General features: G+C 42.2%; 1 protein-coding gene across 1 annotated transcript; it reads left to right on the forward strand.

Annotated features, from left to right (window-relative positions):
* Nucleotides 1-25: 25 nt before the first annotated feature.
* Nucleotides 26-9,258, forward strand: LOC134400813 (procathepsin L). The gene is made up of 8 exons (XM_063129410.1): nucleotides 26-149; nucleotides 2,078-2,213; nucleotides 2,906-3,028; nucleotides 3,111-3,266; nucleotides 4,141-4,365; nucleotides 6,107-6,275; nucleotides 7,304-7,424; nucleotides 8,737-9,258. Exons 2-8 carry the CDS (start codon nucleotides 2,088-2,090, stop codon nucleotides 8,834-8,836), a joined length of 1,020 nt encoding a protein of 339 aa, XP_062985480.1. The 5' UTR covers nucleotides 26-149; nucleotides 2,078-2,087; the 3' UTR covers nucleotides 8,837-9,258.
* Nucleotides 9,259-17,336: the final 8,078 nt, after the last annotated feature.

The following is a 17,336-nucleotide window of genomic DNA, read 5'->3' on the forward strand; positions in this document are numbered from 1 at the left end:
TTAGCCCTAGCTCCGCCTTCAAGCGCGGCGCGGCGCAGCGCAGAAGGGGCTGGACCAGCTCCTGCCGGGGAGATTTAGAGCGAGTCCTCGAGCTGAGAAACAGAGACGGTCAGCCGAGGAGAGGAGCAGGACGAGGCATTCCTGGTGAGGTGAGTACAGACGTCCATCGGGCTGGTGAGGGGCTGCTAGCTTGCCTAGGAGAAAGGCGCCTCGTAGGCTTGAGGAGGACGGCTGGGGGGCTTCGCCTCTTGCTTCCCCCCCGTGCCTAACGGGCGGCTTGGAGTTGGAGGCGCCCCTGTGCTTAAAGGGGAAAAACGGGGGCGCCAGAGGCTTATTTTGGGGGACGGGATTTTTCTCCTCTTCGCTTCTCTCAGGGGACGTTTCTGGTCTCGTAAGGCACGGGAGAAAGGGGGCTCGCTGCTCTTTCGACCTCTCCTCCTCGGTTGCCGAGGGGCCCTCTGCTTTGCCCCTGCGATTTGGTGAAGCCCTGGCCGGGGCAGGAGTGGAGCTCTCGCCCTCCTCCTCCTCTCCCGCTGATGGGGGATGGGACGCTCCTGTTTGGGTTCTGCGTGTTTATGAGACACCGAAACTGGCGCCGGTCCCACGCGCTGGCGATTGCGTAGCCCAGACCCTCCCTTCCCGAGCAGCTGCTCTGTTTATCCTTGGGTCACCTCTGAGGGAGCGGAGTGCCGGCGTTCGCCCCCTTCCTTGTTCTCAGAGATTTCCCCGTTTCCCCCCCGGTTGGAGGAAGGCCGCGCTCGGCTTCTGCCTGGCCTGCTGCACCAGCGCTGGCTGGCCTTCCAGGCGGCTGGAAGCCAGCAGCGCTTCCCCGGCTGCCTCCCTCTCCTCCTCCTCCTCCCCAGCTGCCACCAGGTCCGTAGCCTGAGGGGCTTGTTTACGCTTAGGCCGGCCTGGCTTCTTCGCTCCAGCGGCCCCCCCCCCCCGCCTCGCCTATCATGTGAGAGGGGGCTCACGTGTTTATATATGGGATCACGTGCCGGCGAATCCCCCTCCCCCTCCCCATTTATTATGGAATCTGGCAGAACATCTCCGCCCCAGCCTTTGAGTCAGGACAGCGGAAATGATTCCTGGAAAACGCCTGTTATGGGAATGCACCAAGCACTGTTTATTCAAATCCTGACAGGAATATTTTTCTCTCCTTTGTTTTCCTTCAGCCGGCTAGCGCTGCCTTGAGAGCTCTGAGAGAAATGCATAAAAACAAACAAAAGATTTGCTAATTTAGTTTGTAAAGAGAATATCCTTTTTATAACACAGCTGATCATTTATCACTTTTTAACTTTATCCAGATAGTTAAGCTACCTTTTGGCTATGATGGCCTCCCTGCTGGTTGAAACAAATCAATTGGTTGGTGACAACAGAAGGATTAATAGGGATGGGCAAGACATATAATTCATAACATTTAGACATAGGATTGTTAGTAGATGTGGTAGGTTTAGTATTAACAATGGCCTACCACATGGCCTTGATACTGAACTTAAATTTGATTATCGTTTTCTGCCTGCCACAAAATCATGATATGGAGTGTATTGTATTGTCCTCATATCCCTTGCAGATAAGGGACAAGGAAGCAAAACAATTCTACCCATATCCAATATTATACCAATTTACTTTAGAATCTTGACAGTGTTACAGTGATATTCATTGCTCCTGTGTCTGCTTATTCATATATGTATTCCCTATAAAGATGCAATCCTATGCACACTTACCTGGGAGTAAGTCCCATTGACCTCAGTTGCACATGGTTGCTTGTGTTTTAACAGAACAAGAGACATCCTCGGGTTCTTATTTTTCTATTGTTGGCCTTTACTCTTTTAAAAACCATCAAAATATAGTAAACCTACAAAAGGACTGAATTGCCTCATAATTGTATATATATAGCCAGTGACTTGTGATTAGCACTGAGGTGTAATTGTACTAACCTTTTAATACAACTTACTCACTTTAATGCAGACAAGTACTACATTACTTTGTAGTTTTCATGCCCCTTTAACGGGGATTCAATGGTTTCTCTTGATTTCAACTCTTGTCTAATCAAATCTTTTTCTCACACTACTAGAGAACCCATCATGAAGTTTTATCTCTGCATATTGGCCTTAAGTTTGGAGGCCTGTTTTGCTGCTCCAGGCCTAGACCCTGCTTTGGATGACCACTGGCAACTATGGAAAACATGGCATGGCAAGGAGTACCATGAGGTGAGTAGCTCTGCATGTGGTTTGCTGTGCAGAGGCGAAATGCATTTCAAAATGGTGTGGTAGCAAAACGATTGTGAATTTTTAATCAAAAGGCCCATATTGGGTGGTCTGTTATAGCTCCTTGGCCTAAAGTATTGATATTATATACATTTAGGGCATCCTAATGGCTAATGTTGTCAATGAAACATCTTGCAGCAAAACAGAGAGTAATGTTATGATCGGGATGCTATAGACTAATGCCCTGAAGTGGCTCAAGATGCTTGATTAGCAGTTAGTTGATACAAAAGTGGTTTGACATGGGTATTCTCATTTCACTGATAGGATTATGTTGATATTTGAGTAAATATCCATCTCTGGAACAAAAAATGTAACTGACAAATGAGTACTAGGCTTTCATATTTGGAGCTATTTAAGATCCCTTTGAAATTAATAGAAAAACAACTGAAGTGCCTTCATTGCTAGGGTAGATTTTTCTTAAAATATATAAACAACCTTTTCCTGGATCAAATCATTTGATTGAATTTGTCAAATGGGCAAGTTAGCATGAAATGCACAGTTAGGCATGAAATGCAGTTATAAGGGCAATCTTTGAAAGTTTTTTTTAAGTAGCAAAGGGAAATAAGGCTCTAACCACTATACTGCCAAATGGTTAAACTCAACATGTGTGTGTGTGTTTTCCCTTTTCCTTGTAGAAAGAGTCAGGCTGGAGGAGAATGATCTGGGAGAAGAACTTGAAGATGATTGAATTGCACAACCTGGACCACAGCCTGGGCAAGCACAGCTACAGACTAGGAATGAATCAGTTTGGAGATATGGTGAGTGTGTACAAGCAAAGTTGCAAGGTTACTTCTGAGTAATTACTTGGATGTTGTGCTTACTTATTTCCTCTTTCTTCAGACTAATGAAGAGTTCAGGCAAGTGATGAATGGCTTCAAAAGCACCAAAAAGGAAAGGAAATTCACAGGATCGCACTTCCTTGAGCCAAATTTCTTAGAGGCTCCAAAGTCTGTCGATTGGCGGGAGAAGGGATATGTAACTCCTGTGAAGGATCAGGTATGTGTTAATCTTGGATTAATGCAAATTGCTCAGTCTGTGGTAGGTTCTTACACAATATTTTGGTTTTAGTTGGATGGCCAGTCAACACATAACTACATTGTGAACTGGCAGAAGCTTCTTTCCCTAGTGATGAGAACAACCTTTGCATGTCCAACTAATAACACTGCTCGTGAGGAGGGACAGGCAGATCATTCAAGGGAAGTGTCTTGGGAGTTGAAGGTGAAGAGGGGTTGGAGTGAGTCTTGTGCTGCAACTTAAGTGCATCAAGCACCTTGATTCCCTAGTGTTAGTGAAATTAGGTTACTGCAGACGAGATAATGCTGTACCATGTATCTCTCAGAGTATTTAGGGTTCATAAGCTGTATTCCGTTGCAAGTTTCTGATGCTGGAATCAGAAGAAATAAGTTTATTCCAGTAATTCTATTATTTCAGCCTTGCCTTCCTATTTGTTGGCTTGTGTTCTCTCTCTCATGCTAGGAAGTGGAGACCAGGGAGAGTGCTGTGACTAATAACATAGCCAGCTGACTTGCTTGCCTTGTTCTGCAATTCTGTTACCGTCAAAGCTGATTGACTCAAGCCTCTGGCTGGAGTGTCAAAATAAGGATCTGTGGGGTTATGAAGATGCAAGAGAAAAAGATCTAACTATTAAATGCAGGAAGGATCAGTCAGCAAAAGAAATCTTACGTAGAGGCAGATCAGATGCTTTAATCTGATGTCGAAAGAGACAAGAAGGCAGCATGTAGAACTCATGGGGAGGACAAAACAATAGCATTTTCTCCCATTGCTGCTGAACCAAAGGCATTGAAGGAATCTGCACCTCCACAACACAGCCTGACCTTGAACAAATGTATTTCCCCCCATTTGAACTCAGGGTCAGTGTGGCTCTTGCTGGGCTTTCAGTACGACCGGATCCCTTGAAGGACAGCACTTCCGTAAAACTGGCAAGCTGGTCTCTTTGAGTGAACAGAACCTCGTGGACTGCTCTCGGCCTGAAGGAAACCAGGGTTGTAATGGGGGCCTCATGGACCAGGCTTTCCAATATATAAATGACAATGGTGGCATTGATTCAGAGGACTCCTACCCATACGTTGCAAAGGTAAAATGGTTTCTTGCATATCTGTTTATTTGTTGTCTGCAAACTTTCCTCGCCTTCTAATTCCTTAGGCAGAACTACCCAGTTCTGCAGATATGTCAGCTGAGTTAATTCCAGAAGCAGTTGTCAAAAGAATATTAAATCTATTCTCACATGGAATTTTCAGTGGGTACGGGAATATTATCCTACTAGCTGACAGAGTTGTTCCCAGTACACCCAGTGTAATAGAGAACTCAGCACTTCTTTTCCCCACACTGTTCGCTTAAACGAGATTGGTAATCTGTGTTTAGTTTAACTGGATTGTATTAACTAAATAATCTGAAGCTCTATGTGCACAGCACAATGTGTTTAGATATTAAAAGTAATCACTCCAGGCTCATCTTATAATGAATTGATGAAGATTACAGAGTGATGGATACAAGACAAAGTATCATCAAGAGCTTCATTTGGTTCCACTAAATTACTAACAGATGTGCATTCTCCAAATTTGTAAAGCCATAGAGCTTTCATAGTCTTACAAACTGCTGAAATTTTCATTCCCAGAATTTAACAAGACATTCTATTTATATGAGTCGTCCCAATCCTAGTGGCCTCCAGATGTTTGGGATTTCAACTTGTGCAAGCCCTAGTCAGCATGGCCGATGGTCAGGAATGCTGGGAGTTGTAGTCCAAAATATCTGGAGGATACCATGTTGGGGAAGGCTGTATAATTCTTTTCCTGGTATCTCTAATATCAATTGTTGCAAAGGCAAGTCAAAAAGCAATACACTATCAAGGTGCATAAATGGCTGTTATTAAATAAACTCAGTAATCCTCATTCAAGAGGATATAACATTAAAGTTCATCTTAACTACTTAGTAGTGAAGTTTTTTTTACAAAATTCTGTATGTGGAGTTCTTGAGGAACTGGAGTCTTGAGATCATTACAAGTGGCCATAAGTATGCATGTGAGTATAATAACTATATCAGAATGTGATCAGAGCAGGAGTCCACATTCCCTGTGCCATTCAACGCTGCTGCTTTTAATAATGGAAACTTCAGCAATGCTGTATCCAAATGAGGATTCAGTCTACATGTCAGCCACAGTCCTTTCACTGCATTTTGCCTTGGCTTTACATTGCATCTGTACATTGCATGCAATGTAAAGATGACCAGGATGGAAATTGTGAGATTTGATGTAAGTAGTATGTGGCAGTAGGGCATTGGGGCTGAGCTCAGTAGCATAGTTGGACCTAGTATACATCTTTTTTTCTTTAGCTTTCCTCTGTTTTTATCATTATGTGCTGCTTTTAATTATATCTTTGGCTTTCAAATCTATCACTTTTTTTAATTTACCCAGAGGGTAACATTTATTGGTTGACAGAAAATTTGAGCAAACCAATTAGAAACTTTCTTTAAGAGGAGGATGAGCTGGTCCAGAATATCATTGCTTCAATAGATGGAAGATGATTTTCTTTCTCTTTGTTTCAGAAGTTTTGAAACCCTTTTGACTGATTTGCAACATTTTTTCTTTTTCTAAACACATATGCAAATAATCTTTGTGTGCAAGAGGATGGAGAAATAAATTCACATACATTCGTAGCTCAACTGTGATTGGCATTGCCTAGTGAGTGGCATTGTGAATGTCACTGCCATGCGTATTTGTGGCTTATTAAAACTGAAATATTGATTTTTGCATGGGCCAGTGAATAACATCCTGAATTTGGAAGTTTAATTTACAACAAACATGTTTTCTGTCTTCTAAGGATGTAGAAGATTGCTTGTACAAGCCTGAATACAACTCTGCTAATGACACTGGCTTTGTGGACATTCCATCAGGGCATGAAAGGGCCCTCATGAAGGCTGTGGCTGCAGTAGGGCCAGTCTCTGTGGCTATTGATGCAAGTCACAGCTCTTTCCAGTTCTATGAATCAGGTGAGGAATTGTCCAAACATATGAAAATACTTTTTTATAGACTCCATTGAGTAGGGCAGTGTTCTCCTATCTTTTGCCCTCTAGGTGTATTGGATTACAGCTCCAATGATTTTCACATTGGGTGGGGATGATGGAAACTGTAATCCCAGTACATATGGATTGCACCTATTTGGATAAGGCTGGAAAATGGTACTGTGCGCTCATATTTCCATACAAAGAAATGGGTGTAAAGGATTGAAAATAGTCATGTTTGAAGTAATGTCTGCACTGGATGCTTAGGCCAGATAACTATGCAAGGTGTGAAACCTTGCATAGTTATTTTGTCATATCTGGACAAAACACATTCAGGGATCCTCGAACTTTGCCTTCGCTTGCTGATTGTGGCTATCACTGCCCCCGAGTTGTCTGTGTCAGATAAGTGGGGGAGATGCTGCTTCTGCCTACTGCAAAGGCTCTCTGCAAATGTTTAAACAACACCAGACCTGCTGAATGGTAACATGAAGTAGGACTCTTCCTGATCTTCTCCCAACATCCTGAAAAAGGTGAATAAGACTCCATCTCCGCACATGCCAGAGGAAACCATGCTGGTGGTCTGTATGTTTCACTTCATATGGAACTTTTTTCAAAAGCATTGCCATTCTCCTGCTCAACCACCATAACGACAGACCCCTCCTATCCACTGAATTCTCTGCAATTAACAGAGAATTTGCACGTTTTGTTACTATTACAAACTGGTGAATCTGTAGGGTCCTTTGTCCATTTCTTACACCAGGCACAACTAAGTAGTGCCAAGGTTTCCTGTATGACACGCATCAAGCAAATCGGGAGGCCTGTAACTCAGTGGAAGCGAATTATGTCAAACCCTGGAGAGCAGCTACCAGCCCTTGTACCCGGCACTGAACTACATGCACCAAATGATCTGACTTGCATAGGACAGCTCCCTATGACTACTCATATCAGATATAAGACTAGATATTGTGGACCAAATGAAATTGGAAATGGAAGCTGACCAACTTTTCTATTTTTAGGTGTTTATTATGAACCAGACTGTAGTAGTGAGGACCTGGATCATGGCGTTCTTGTTGTTGGTTATGGCTTTAAGGGTGTAGAAGAAGATGGCAAGAAGAAGTACTGGATTGTAAAAAACAGGTATTGAGAAAGAGTATTTTGACTCTTGTTGTTGATGTTGAGTAGGGGGTTACAAAAAGTCCTGAAATAGTACAAATCAGGAAACGGTTTTTGCACTCAAGTCAGAATATCTGACATGGCTAAAAGCTAGACATGCCTGGGTAAGCAGAGCACTTAAACTGTGGGTTAATAATTCCTTTGTGCCACTGTTAGAACAGTGTGTGTTCATGGCATGAGATGGTACAGCTGAACATGGGCTTCACTTCGACAGTTGTAACAAGCCATTGACTGTGGATGATGGGCTGGGCTCTGGCCTTAGCTAGACCTAAAGTTTATCCTGGGGTCGTCCCTGCCCGATCCCGGGATCCCCTGTGTGTCATTTAGATGCACAGGGATGACCCTGGGATGATCCCGGGATAAATCTTAGGTCTAGCTAAGGCCTGTGTCTCCAATGAGGAAGACACCAGGTTGGAGAAGCCTGGATTAGAGACTGTTTTGGACACCTTGCCGGCTTTGGTTCAGGTTTAAGGATAATGTTGCTTCTGCCTCAACAAACTGTAGATAGTTAAGTGAAGATAACTAGCCTGACTTGCTAATTATCATTTAAAACGTGTGGGTCAGATATGGCCCATCATTTATGCTGGAAGTCTAAGCTGTGTTTCAGGATAATGCTGCTGTTCTTGTCCTAACATATAGTTATGGGACATAGCCATTTAAAGCTTAGGTATCGGACACTTCATTCGGTATTTTTATATCTCACCTTTTCAGCCAAAATTAGCTCTCAACATCCTTTTTAAAAACACACACAGTATAATTAGTGAGATATTGGTGTGAGAGCATTGGAGGGGATGGGGCAGAAGGGGCTGCAAATGGACTCAGCTGATGGGAACAGCTTTGTTATAACTATAAAACAAATGCCTAAAACTTTCTAAGCCTTGTAATAGTTTTTTTCTTTTTTAAAAAGGGGGTGGGTCCCTGCCTATAGGCTTGTAGTCTAATAAGAAATGATTATGAATGTGGTGGGAAGAAGAAAGCCAGCACTGGGACATGTATTGACTGTTGGAGGGAGGGTGACTGGGGGAGTGCTGAAGCGTCTTGGCCAGTGGCAGATGCCAGCTTTGCATTCCATGACCATCTTTACAAGGGAATGGGAAGAGGGGTGTCTACATATTGTGAACCATGAGGGATTTTATTCTATTCAGCAGTATGTGTCACAAAGAAATAATATCTTGGGGTGTTACCTACCTATTGTGTTTGTGTATGATCGCACGTGCATAATATGTCCATCTGAACATCTCCATATCAACGTTTTAATTCTGTTCTTTCCTTTCAGCTGGAGTGACAAGTGGGGTGACAAAGGCTATATCTTGATGGCTAAAGACCGAAATAACCACTGTGGAATTGCCACAGCTGCTAGTTATCCTCTAGTATAATTCTGAAGAAAAAAGATTCATTTGCTGAACAGTTGCAGCAGTCTTAAACATGAGACAAGACAAACCACTGGAATAAGCTGTCCAGGCTGTTGGGTCTCTCCAGACACTTTCTGAGGCCTCCAAAGTATTCTTGCACCAGAAAGGACTTTAAACTGACTATTACACATGTTACTAATACATGTGGTTGTATCTTTCTTCCAAGATCTGTGATTTTTATTTTTTATCTTGAACCTCTCTGACGTTTACTTGATGGCAGTGTGTGCCGTGTTGTTTTTTTAAACTCAAATGTAAATGTTGCTTATGTACACAGGCTTGTAATATTGATAGTTTGCAGTGTGTCTAAATCATAGATTCTTTTTTAATATGTTTTTGAGGCAACTTGCACAAAGTTATAGCTTTCCAAATAAACATTTCAACATGTCCAGCCGAGCTATGTGTATTTGATTTGAGTGTGAAGCTTCTGTATTTTCCTCTCTGCACATGTTTTGTCCTGGAAATGGTGAAGATGTTTGTAATATGTTTCTTTTTCCTTCCCCCCTGCCTCCCCCCCCCCCAGGCAGGGCCAATTCTCTTAAAGTAAGGCAAGGGCTAATTCCTCTCCCCCACCCACCCCCATTCATAGTGAACTAGTTCTCTAAAACAGTGTAGAAAAATTAGGCATATTGGACCTTGACTTCATGCTTACTATTTACTCGATTTCTTAAGCAAGTTTACAGTACTCCCCGATACATGTCTAGCTGAAAGTAAATCCCATTGAGCTCAGTGGGTATCGTATAGTAGCTAAACCATCCTGCTGCCATAAAAGGTGTTATCTGCTTGACTGGTAGAACATAAAAATTGATGGCTAGAACAGTACTGAGCAAGTAAAAAATCTAGGGTGGCCATCTGCAAAAGAGGACAGGTCTCCTTCACTTTTAATTGCATGGATGAGGGAATTTGAGCATGTGTAACTTGCATAGGAAGTTTCATCTGCTGATATTCCCTCTTCTACAAAACTATTAAAGCTGTAGGAGGCCTTTCCTCCTATATCAAGCCATGCTATGAAAGTACCTAGTTTCTCTTCTCTGCTACTGACACACGTACACATGTATGCACAGCAGTTAACCTACATACCTGTCACTCCACATCTATTCTGAAAATGTTTCTGAAAACCATTATATGTTAACCCTTCATGCCCTTCAGATCCTGATGAATGTAGGATATTTGAAGGCCTGCAGAGCAGAGATGAGCAGACCTCAGGCTTGTCAGATCTTCTGTTTTACTAGAGCCTTGAAGTCAACCAGCTGGAGCCAGGTGCAAAATAGTAGCTCAAATGAATGGATATGTGCCAAGAATTAGGCAATAGGATGCAGCTGATCACATGCTCTGCCCGGGAATTTTTGATCAGATCAGTACCAAGTTCACAAATCCTTTCCTACAGGACACTCAAGGTTTGACCCAAGCGTTCTTTTTCAGAGATGAAAGCTTTTTAGTCATTGGAGTGTTAGACAATTGGGAGCACTGAAACCCATACCAATCTGCAAATTGCCTCTAGATCCTAATCTATTTTCTCCCCACCTCTGCTGCAGTAAAAGATGGTGGTGCAGTCTGCTACTTTAAATTGGAAAGGAATGTGATTGGGCTTTTAAAATGTGAAACAAGAATTGGGTGTTTCAACCAAAGTATGAGCCATATTGCAGCTGCTGTTCATGTACACTTTCTAGAACAGACCATTAGTGCTGTAGGCAAATAGGTATTTGCAATTCAAATGCAATATTCAAGAACAGTTAGTTCTTGAACATCACAACTTCCTGCTCATGACCTCTCGAACTTCTGCCATGATTTATACTTTGTACTCCATACATACCCCTTTTTATGTGACTCATTACTCCTGCTTTCAGCTTTAGAACAGTTGTTCTCAATTTGTAAAGATTAGTGTATTATTAATCCTGCAACTTGGATTGCATTCTGCTAGCCATGCATGAATATTTTAACAATATGCAGGCACTGCAATGTGCATGATACAGCACTACAAAAACAAAAGTCCACTAGTAGTGCATCCAGTTTATACATACTAATAGATTTTAAAAAATTTAAAAGTTCTAAAATTTAAATTTTTATAGCTTTAAATTTTAAACATATACAAACAGTTTAAGCTGTTTATATATGTATGTATAAACTGGAGTGGTCATTTGTTTTGTTTTTGGCATGACTATTTCTATAACCTACAGTGGTCTCTTTCTCTAGGACACACTTCCCCAATCCAGTGTCCTCAAGAAGTTTTGGACCATAAAGCTCAGCATTATTTTCCACTGGATATGCTGGCTAGGGTTGATGGGAGTTGAAGTCCAAAACATTTGGAGGCAGGAACGTCATCAAAGGTAGGCATAGTTGGGCCCAATGACATGAGCACCCTGAGTTAGTCCTCTTCACCACTGCAACTTATTTGTTCATCTGGCTTTCACTCTAGCCCAGGCAATGAAAAGGAGGACAGGGCTCCTGTGCCTTTAACGGTTGCAGAGAAGGGAATTTCAGCAGGTGTCCTTTTTATGCATGCAGCACCTGGTACTTCTAGATCAATCACTGTCACTGGAGGCCCAAGTGGCCTTACCAGCTGGAATGCCTTTTACCAGCTTCAGTTGGTTCACCAGCTGCGGCCTTTCTTGGACAAGGCTAGCTTGGCCACAATCATACAAGCACTAGTAACATCAAGACTGGATTACTGAGATGTGCTCTATGTGGGGCTGCCTTCAATGCTGGTCCGAAGCTGAAGTTTGTGCAGAATGCAGCACCTCAGCTGTTATTGAGAGCTGCACCTTTTCAGCATGTGAGTCCTGCGCTGGTTGCCTATTTGCTACCATGCCAGATTTTAAGGTTTTGGAACTAGTGTACAAAGCCCTAAACAACTTGGCCCAGGATACCTGAGAGAACGCCTTCTCCCTTACCAACCTGCCCGATCACTGAGGTCATCAGAGGGCATGGTCCTGGTGGTTCCACATGGACCTGTGGCCCAACAGGAGAGCCAGTGTAGTGTAGTGGCTAAAGTGTTGGACTGGGAGTCGGGAGCACTACCCAGTGTTACAGCCCCTTTCCAAACTAAAACCCACTGGTGTCACAACTGACAACAGAAACAACAAGTTCAGAAGGAACCCTTTCCCCCCTTTCCCACCCATTTTCCTGCTTGATATTGTTCCCCCCACCCCAGCATTTAAAACTCCAAAAGAGCTCATAACCTGACATTTAAATCTAGATGAACAAGGTTTCTGCTGCCCTGTCCTGACCTGAAGATAAGTAAGTTGATTATCTAAGTTCTTGCAAAGCAGCTCAGACTGATCCAAAGTATGTTGACTCAGAAGTCAGTCACACTGAACTGAGTAGCACTTTGTCCTTAGTTAATGTGCTTACAATTGTAGTGTTACTTATATGAGGTATTTTTATTATTGTAGAAGCCAGCTTTTCACATTATGAAACAGAGGGAGAGAGAGAGAGAGAGAGAGAGAGAGAGAGAGAGAGAGAGAGAGAGAGAGAGAGAGAGAGAGAGAGAGAGAGAGAGAGCACATACAAATGCAGATGACGGGAAAGCAAGTTGTTTCACGTTAAGATTAGGAGAAAACATGAAAGACTAGAACAGGAAATGGAACACTTCAATAATATATAAACATCCGCTTACATTAAGTTTGCTTATGTACACTTGGTGAAAGAACTGGGCGTGTTTAGCCTGGAGAAGAGAAGATTGAGAGGAGACATGATAGCACTCTTCAAATACTTAAAAGGTTGTCATACAGAGGAGGGCCAGGATCTCTTCTCGATCCTCTGAGTGCAGGACATGGAATAACGGGCTCAAGTTAAAGGAAGCCAAATTCCAGCTGGACATCAGGAAAAACTTCCTGACAGAGCAGTATGACAATGGAATCAGTTACCTAGGGAGGTTGTGGGCTCTCCCACACTAGAGGCATTCAAGAGGCAGCTGGACAACCATCTGTCAGGGATGCTTTAGGGTAGATGCCTGCATTGAGCAGGGGGTTGGACTCGATGGCCTTGTAGGCCCCTTCCAACTCTGCTATTCTATGATTCTATGTATATACAGAGGAGAGAGAGAAGGTTGGATGAAATGCCAATAAATTGCTGCTGTTGGTTTTTTGCAGTAGACAGGCATATAGTGCCATGACAATGCAGTCTGAATTTCACATTGAATCAACAGTTCTGCCTTGGGCTGGGATTAGGCTTGTTGAATGCATTTGTTATGAAATGCCCCTCACATGACTGAGTGAGGAATGAAGTGGGGACATTATCTCTTCTTGGCACACATGTCTTCAGTGATACACTTTACTGCAGGTAAAGTCAGCTTGGTTTCATGACCCAGCGATGCTTGCATATTCAATGGATTGGATCCATATGTAGACACATCTTTAGTCTTCTTTGCCCTCTTTTCCACACCAGCAGCTCCTCCAGCCCCTTGGAAATGCTACACAGAGGGTCAGGAGACCCTGTAAGTGGGATGAGTTGTGATATTGGGGTGGGGAGGGGTTATTCCTGAAAGCTGGACAGAGCCCTAACATTCACCAAAGGAAAATCCTGGACTCAATCCATTATCTTGAGCTCTTGTTTAGGTGCAATGCTGCATCTCAGAACTTCCCTGGCATGTTTAAAACAACAACAACACATCAGAACATTCAGCAGGGGAGGGAGAATCCATTGAGGGAGGGATTTTCTAAGCTGTTTTACAAGTGGGCCCACTTTGCTTCTACTAAAATGCAAATTATACCAAAAGGTTTGGAAGAGCTTGAACTTTTGCTATGATACTAAAATTACTGTCTGGTCTAATGTTTGGTGTTGTAAGTAAAAAAACAATGGCTGAGATGCTATGCCCATTTCCTTACATCCCTTTGAACTCATGGAACTGCCAAATAAATGTGTATATGACTGAGCTGCAAATCTGTGCATAGTTTTTTGGAAGTGAGGCCCAGTATGTCCATTTGGGGCTTATTCCAAAATAAATGTGCATAGGACTTTTGCCTTAACCTTGAGTCTTCTTTTTGCCAGTCTTGCATGGACCTATTTATCAGAGTCAAGGGAACCCTCTTACTCACCCCACACTCATAAAGCCACCTTTTCTGATGGCTTCTCTGGCTCATCCCTTCCAGTCCTGGACAGACTGTGGCTCTTATCCATGCACATATCTTACTGAAATACTTGCCTGTCTCCTTCCATTACTTATTTCAGCATTCCCCAACACTGTGCCCTCCTGATGTTTGGGACCACAATTCCCATCAGCCTCAGTCAGCATGTCAATTGTATACCATGATGGGAGGTGTAGTCCAAAACCTCTGGAGGGTACCACATTGGGTACCACACTGTTTCACAATGTGATATCTGATGACTTTACAGTTAACCTGCCTCAGGAATGACATGAGCATCTTGCTTATAACGCTGTAGGTTATTATACTGTGAAGTTATAGGGCATGTTTTTTTGTTCCTTGCTGGGTAGGATGCCAGAGAGTGTTTTTTACTACTGCTACTACGGGGCTGGATCCAGACTAAATTGCATTGAGTTCTTACTGACATGAATGGGATTTAAGTCATGATTAACTTGTCTCATTAATTTTGATGAGACCCAAGTTAGACTGTATCCAGTTACTACTACTACTACTATTACCACTACAAATTGAAATGAAATTATTTTTCTCTATGCTACTTGTATCAGAATCAACACAACCTTCAAGAATGTGTTAGATTTTTGTTTCCTGTTGTAGCATTTATTCTTTGGGTTAGATTTAGATTTGTGCTGGATTAACTACTTTGGCAGACGTGGACTTCCCTGATCCCTCTTTCCTGGCAAATATTTGTTATTTTATTATAATTGCTTTCTAGAGAAGAGCCTCTTCCAACTCCATAAAAACAGTACAAGATAGCAGCAGTTTGGTTTAGTTCCTTTTTAAAAAAATTAGGCAGTGTACAACAGAAGGATATCATTTCCTGTGGATATGCTGTGTAAAGTAATTGTTATTCTGCATTCACCGTGCTGTGTTTATATGTGGCATTTCTTCTTCTGTTTATGTGGTCCTCTAAATTGTAGTCATAATTTAATTTAGAACATTTGATTACATTTCCTAATACAGTTTAAGGAAGTGGTATCCAGCCATTAGTTTAGCCTCCTTTCTCTACTAAGTTAGATTTCTAGCCCAGATTTGCTGTTCCTGTTTTATTTATTTAAGATATTTCTAATGCCCCTATTGACAAAGTGGTTTACCAGATAAAAACCTAATATTATAAACTAGAACCAATAAAATATATTCCAAAGTGAAACACCAAAAAGAGACAACAACAAAAACCAGCAATTAAAATCCAAACCCCATTTGAAATAAAACTATTTTTAAAAAGATGCCTGAAAACTGCAGGATTTTCCCTAAGAAGACAAAGATGAGTGTGGCAGAGTGATACCTGTTACACTGGAAGATTTTAGATTATCACCCTCAATTTGTATGTACATAGTTCTCATTAGCAATCCTAGAAACTTGCTTTTCTCACAAAATTATGCATAACTCTGCCTCAATTTTCTGTATTTTAATCATTCATTTGCACATTCAATAAGTCTAATTGAAATGAATGAGGGGTATTCACCAAAAAACATTATCCCAAAGTGTTTAGGATGAGCTCCACCAGTATGTCCCTACATGGTAGGTAGATGTGAGGTTAAATCCAGATTTATGCTGGTTCAAATGCACTGGTGAAGTGGATGTCCTTGCTCTCCTTTCCATGGCGGCTCTTGTAGTCCCCTGAAAATGATACAAACAGAATCAGGAGCCCCTGTAGAATGTGGTGAGCTGCCGTGTTGGGAGAATGCAGATATTGAATCCAAGTCTTTGCAATCGAGGCAAATGTGCCAAAGGTACTTGGAGTGACAAGGAAGCAAAATATGAGAATGATTAATAGCAGGTTGCAAGCGTGGCTACTCCCAAGGCTCTCATCCTCAGTGATCCTTTGACGTGTACAAGCTGAGTTTGCTCCAGCAAGTCCTGTCCTGGCAGGACTCTAGAATCAAACAATGGCTTCCAGTGTCAAAAGTTTAACTTTGACAATATAGAGCTTCAAGCTTGGGACAAATTTTCAGTCAGCTCCTCAGTGCTAACCAGGCAGAGATAACGAATATAGCCAGGCCAATACAGACTTGTTTGTATTTTAATATTTCGCTGTCACTCTAATTGGCCTTAGTTTCGATGCTCTACCAACAGCATCTCTCTCTAGGCTTTTCCTAAGCACATTTGATCCCCTTTAGTTTTCAAAGGTGTTAGGTTCAAGTTCAGCTGGACATACACACCAGGTTTACTTTGTCCACTGCTTTCCCCTAGCCAACAGGCAGGGAGAGCATGCCTTAAAATCCACATAACAGTTTATTATTGTGTTGTGAGGAGGGGGTTTACTCCTAAGATGTTTTGAGCAGGGGGTTGGACTCAGTGGCCTTCTAGACTCCTTCCAATTCTACTATTCTGATTCCATGTGTATAGCTAAAAATATAAAATGTGAATAGAATCATGTATTTGCACACACACACGCGCGCACACACACACACAATATCAGGGGAACAAAATTGTCTGCAGTTCCCTTGTTGGGTAGCACACTCAATGGGCAAGCCTGGATGTTCTGCTTTGTAGCATATGAAACAGCCTTCAAAACTCACAGCTGACTTTGAAAAGGGGAGAGGCCATAGCTTAGTGGCAGAGCACATGCCTTATAAGCAGAAAATGCTTGGTCAGGCCCCAGTACTTCCAATTTAAAAGGATCTTTGCCTGAGAATCTTCAGAGATGCTGCAAATCAGAATATGCAATAATAGACAAACATTCTGACCTGTTATAAGGCAGGTACCCATCTTCACCTAAGAGGAAAAATGTGCTGCTGTAACCTTGTACAGTAAGGGAAGCAAGTACACATTTGGTGGGAGACTGAAGTTATGATTTGAACCATGGTGTATGGTAGCTAGCAGGAGAAAAATCCAACCTCTTCTCATATACATACACTACAGCAGTGAGAAAGCAAATGTATCCATTGATCCATAATTCAGAAATGGATATCAATTTACTGTTCAGTTCTGTCTTGCTACATGCTCTCTTTCTCTAGATATTTCTTACTCGGTTTATTTTATAAATAGTCATTCCACAAGTCTTTGGGTTTATCTGAAATGGGATCTAAAGATTAGCAAAGGAACCTGCCACTAGGGATGTCAGAGAAATCTGTTTGTGGGGTACAGTTCAATGGGTTTTCCTAAGCTCAGCCCCTCCACTCCCATCATTTTAGTTCCTGCTGTGGCACCCAACTCCATCTGCTGCATCTCAGGCCAGTTTTGGGGTTTTCCAGAAATATTGCATATGGAGGGGGGTGTCCTGCAATTTGCGCAAACAGGCCAAATGGCTTCCACTTTAGGGGAAAATATGGGGAACTTTAGTCTCTACGCATTATCTATAAAAACTTGCTGAAAGTAAAATCCTGGCTTAGATATGATACTTTAAGTATACATAAACTAGT

The sequence above is a fragment of the Elgaria multicarinata genome, chromosome 6, assembly GCF_023053635.1.
Source record: "Elgaria multicarinata webbii isolate HBS135686 ecotype San Diego chromosome 6, rElgMul1.1.pri, whole genome shotgun sequence".
In the NCBI taxonomy this organism is placed as follows: domain Eukaryota; kingdom Metazoa; phylum Chordata; class Lepidosauria; order Squamata; family Anguidae; genus Elgaria; species Elgaria multicarinata.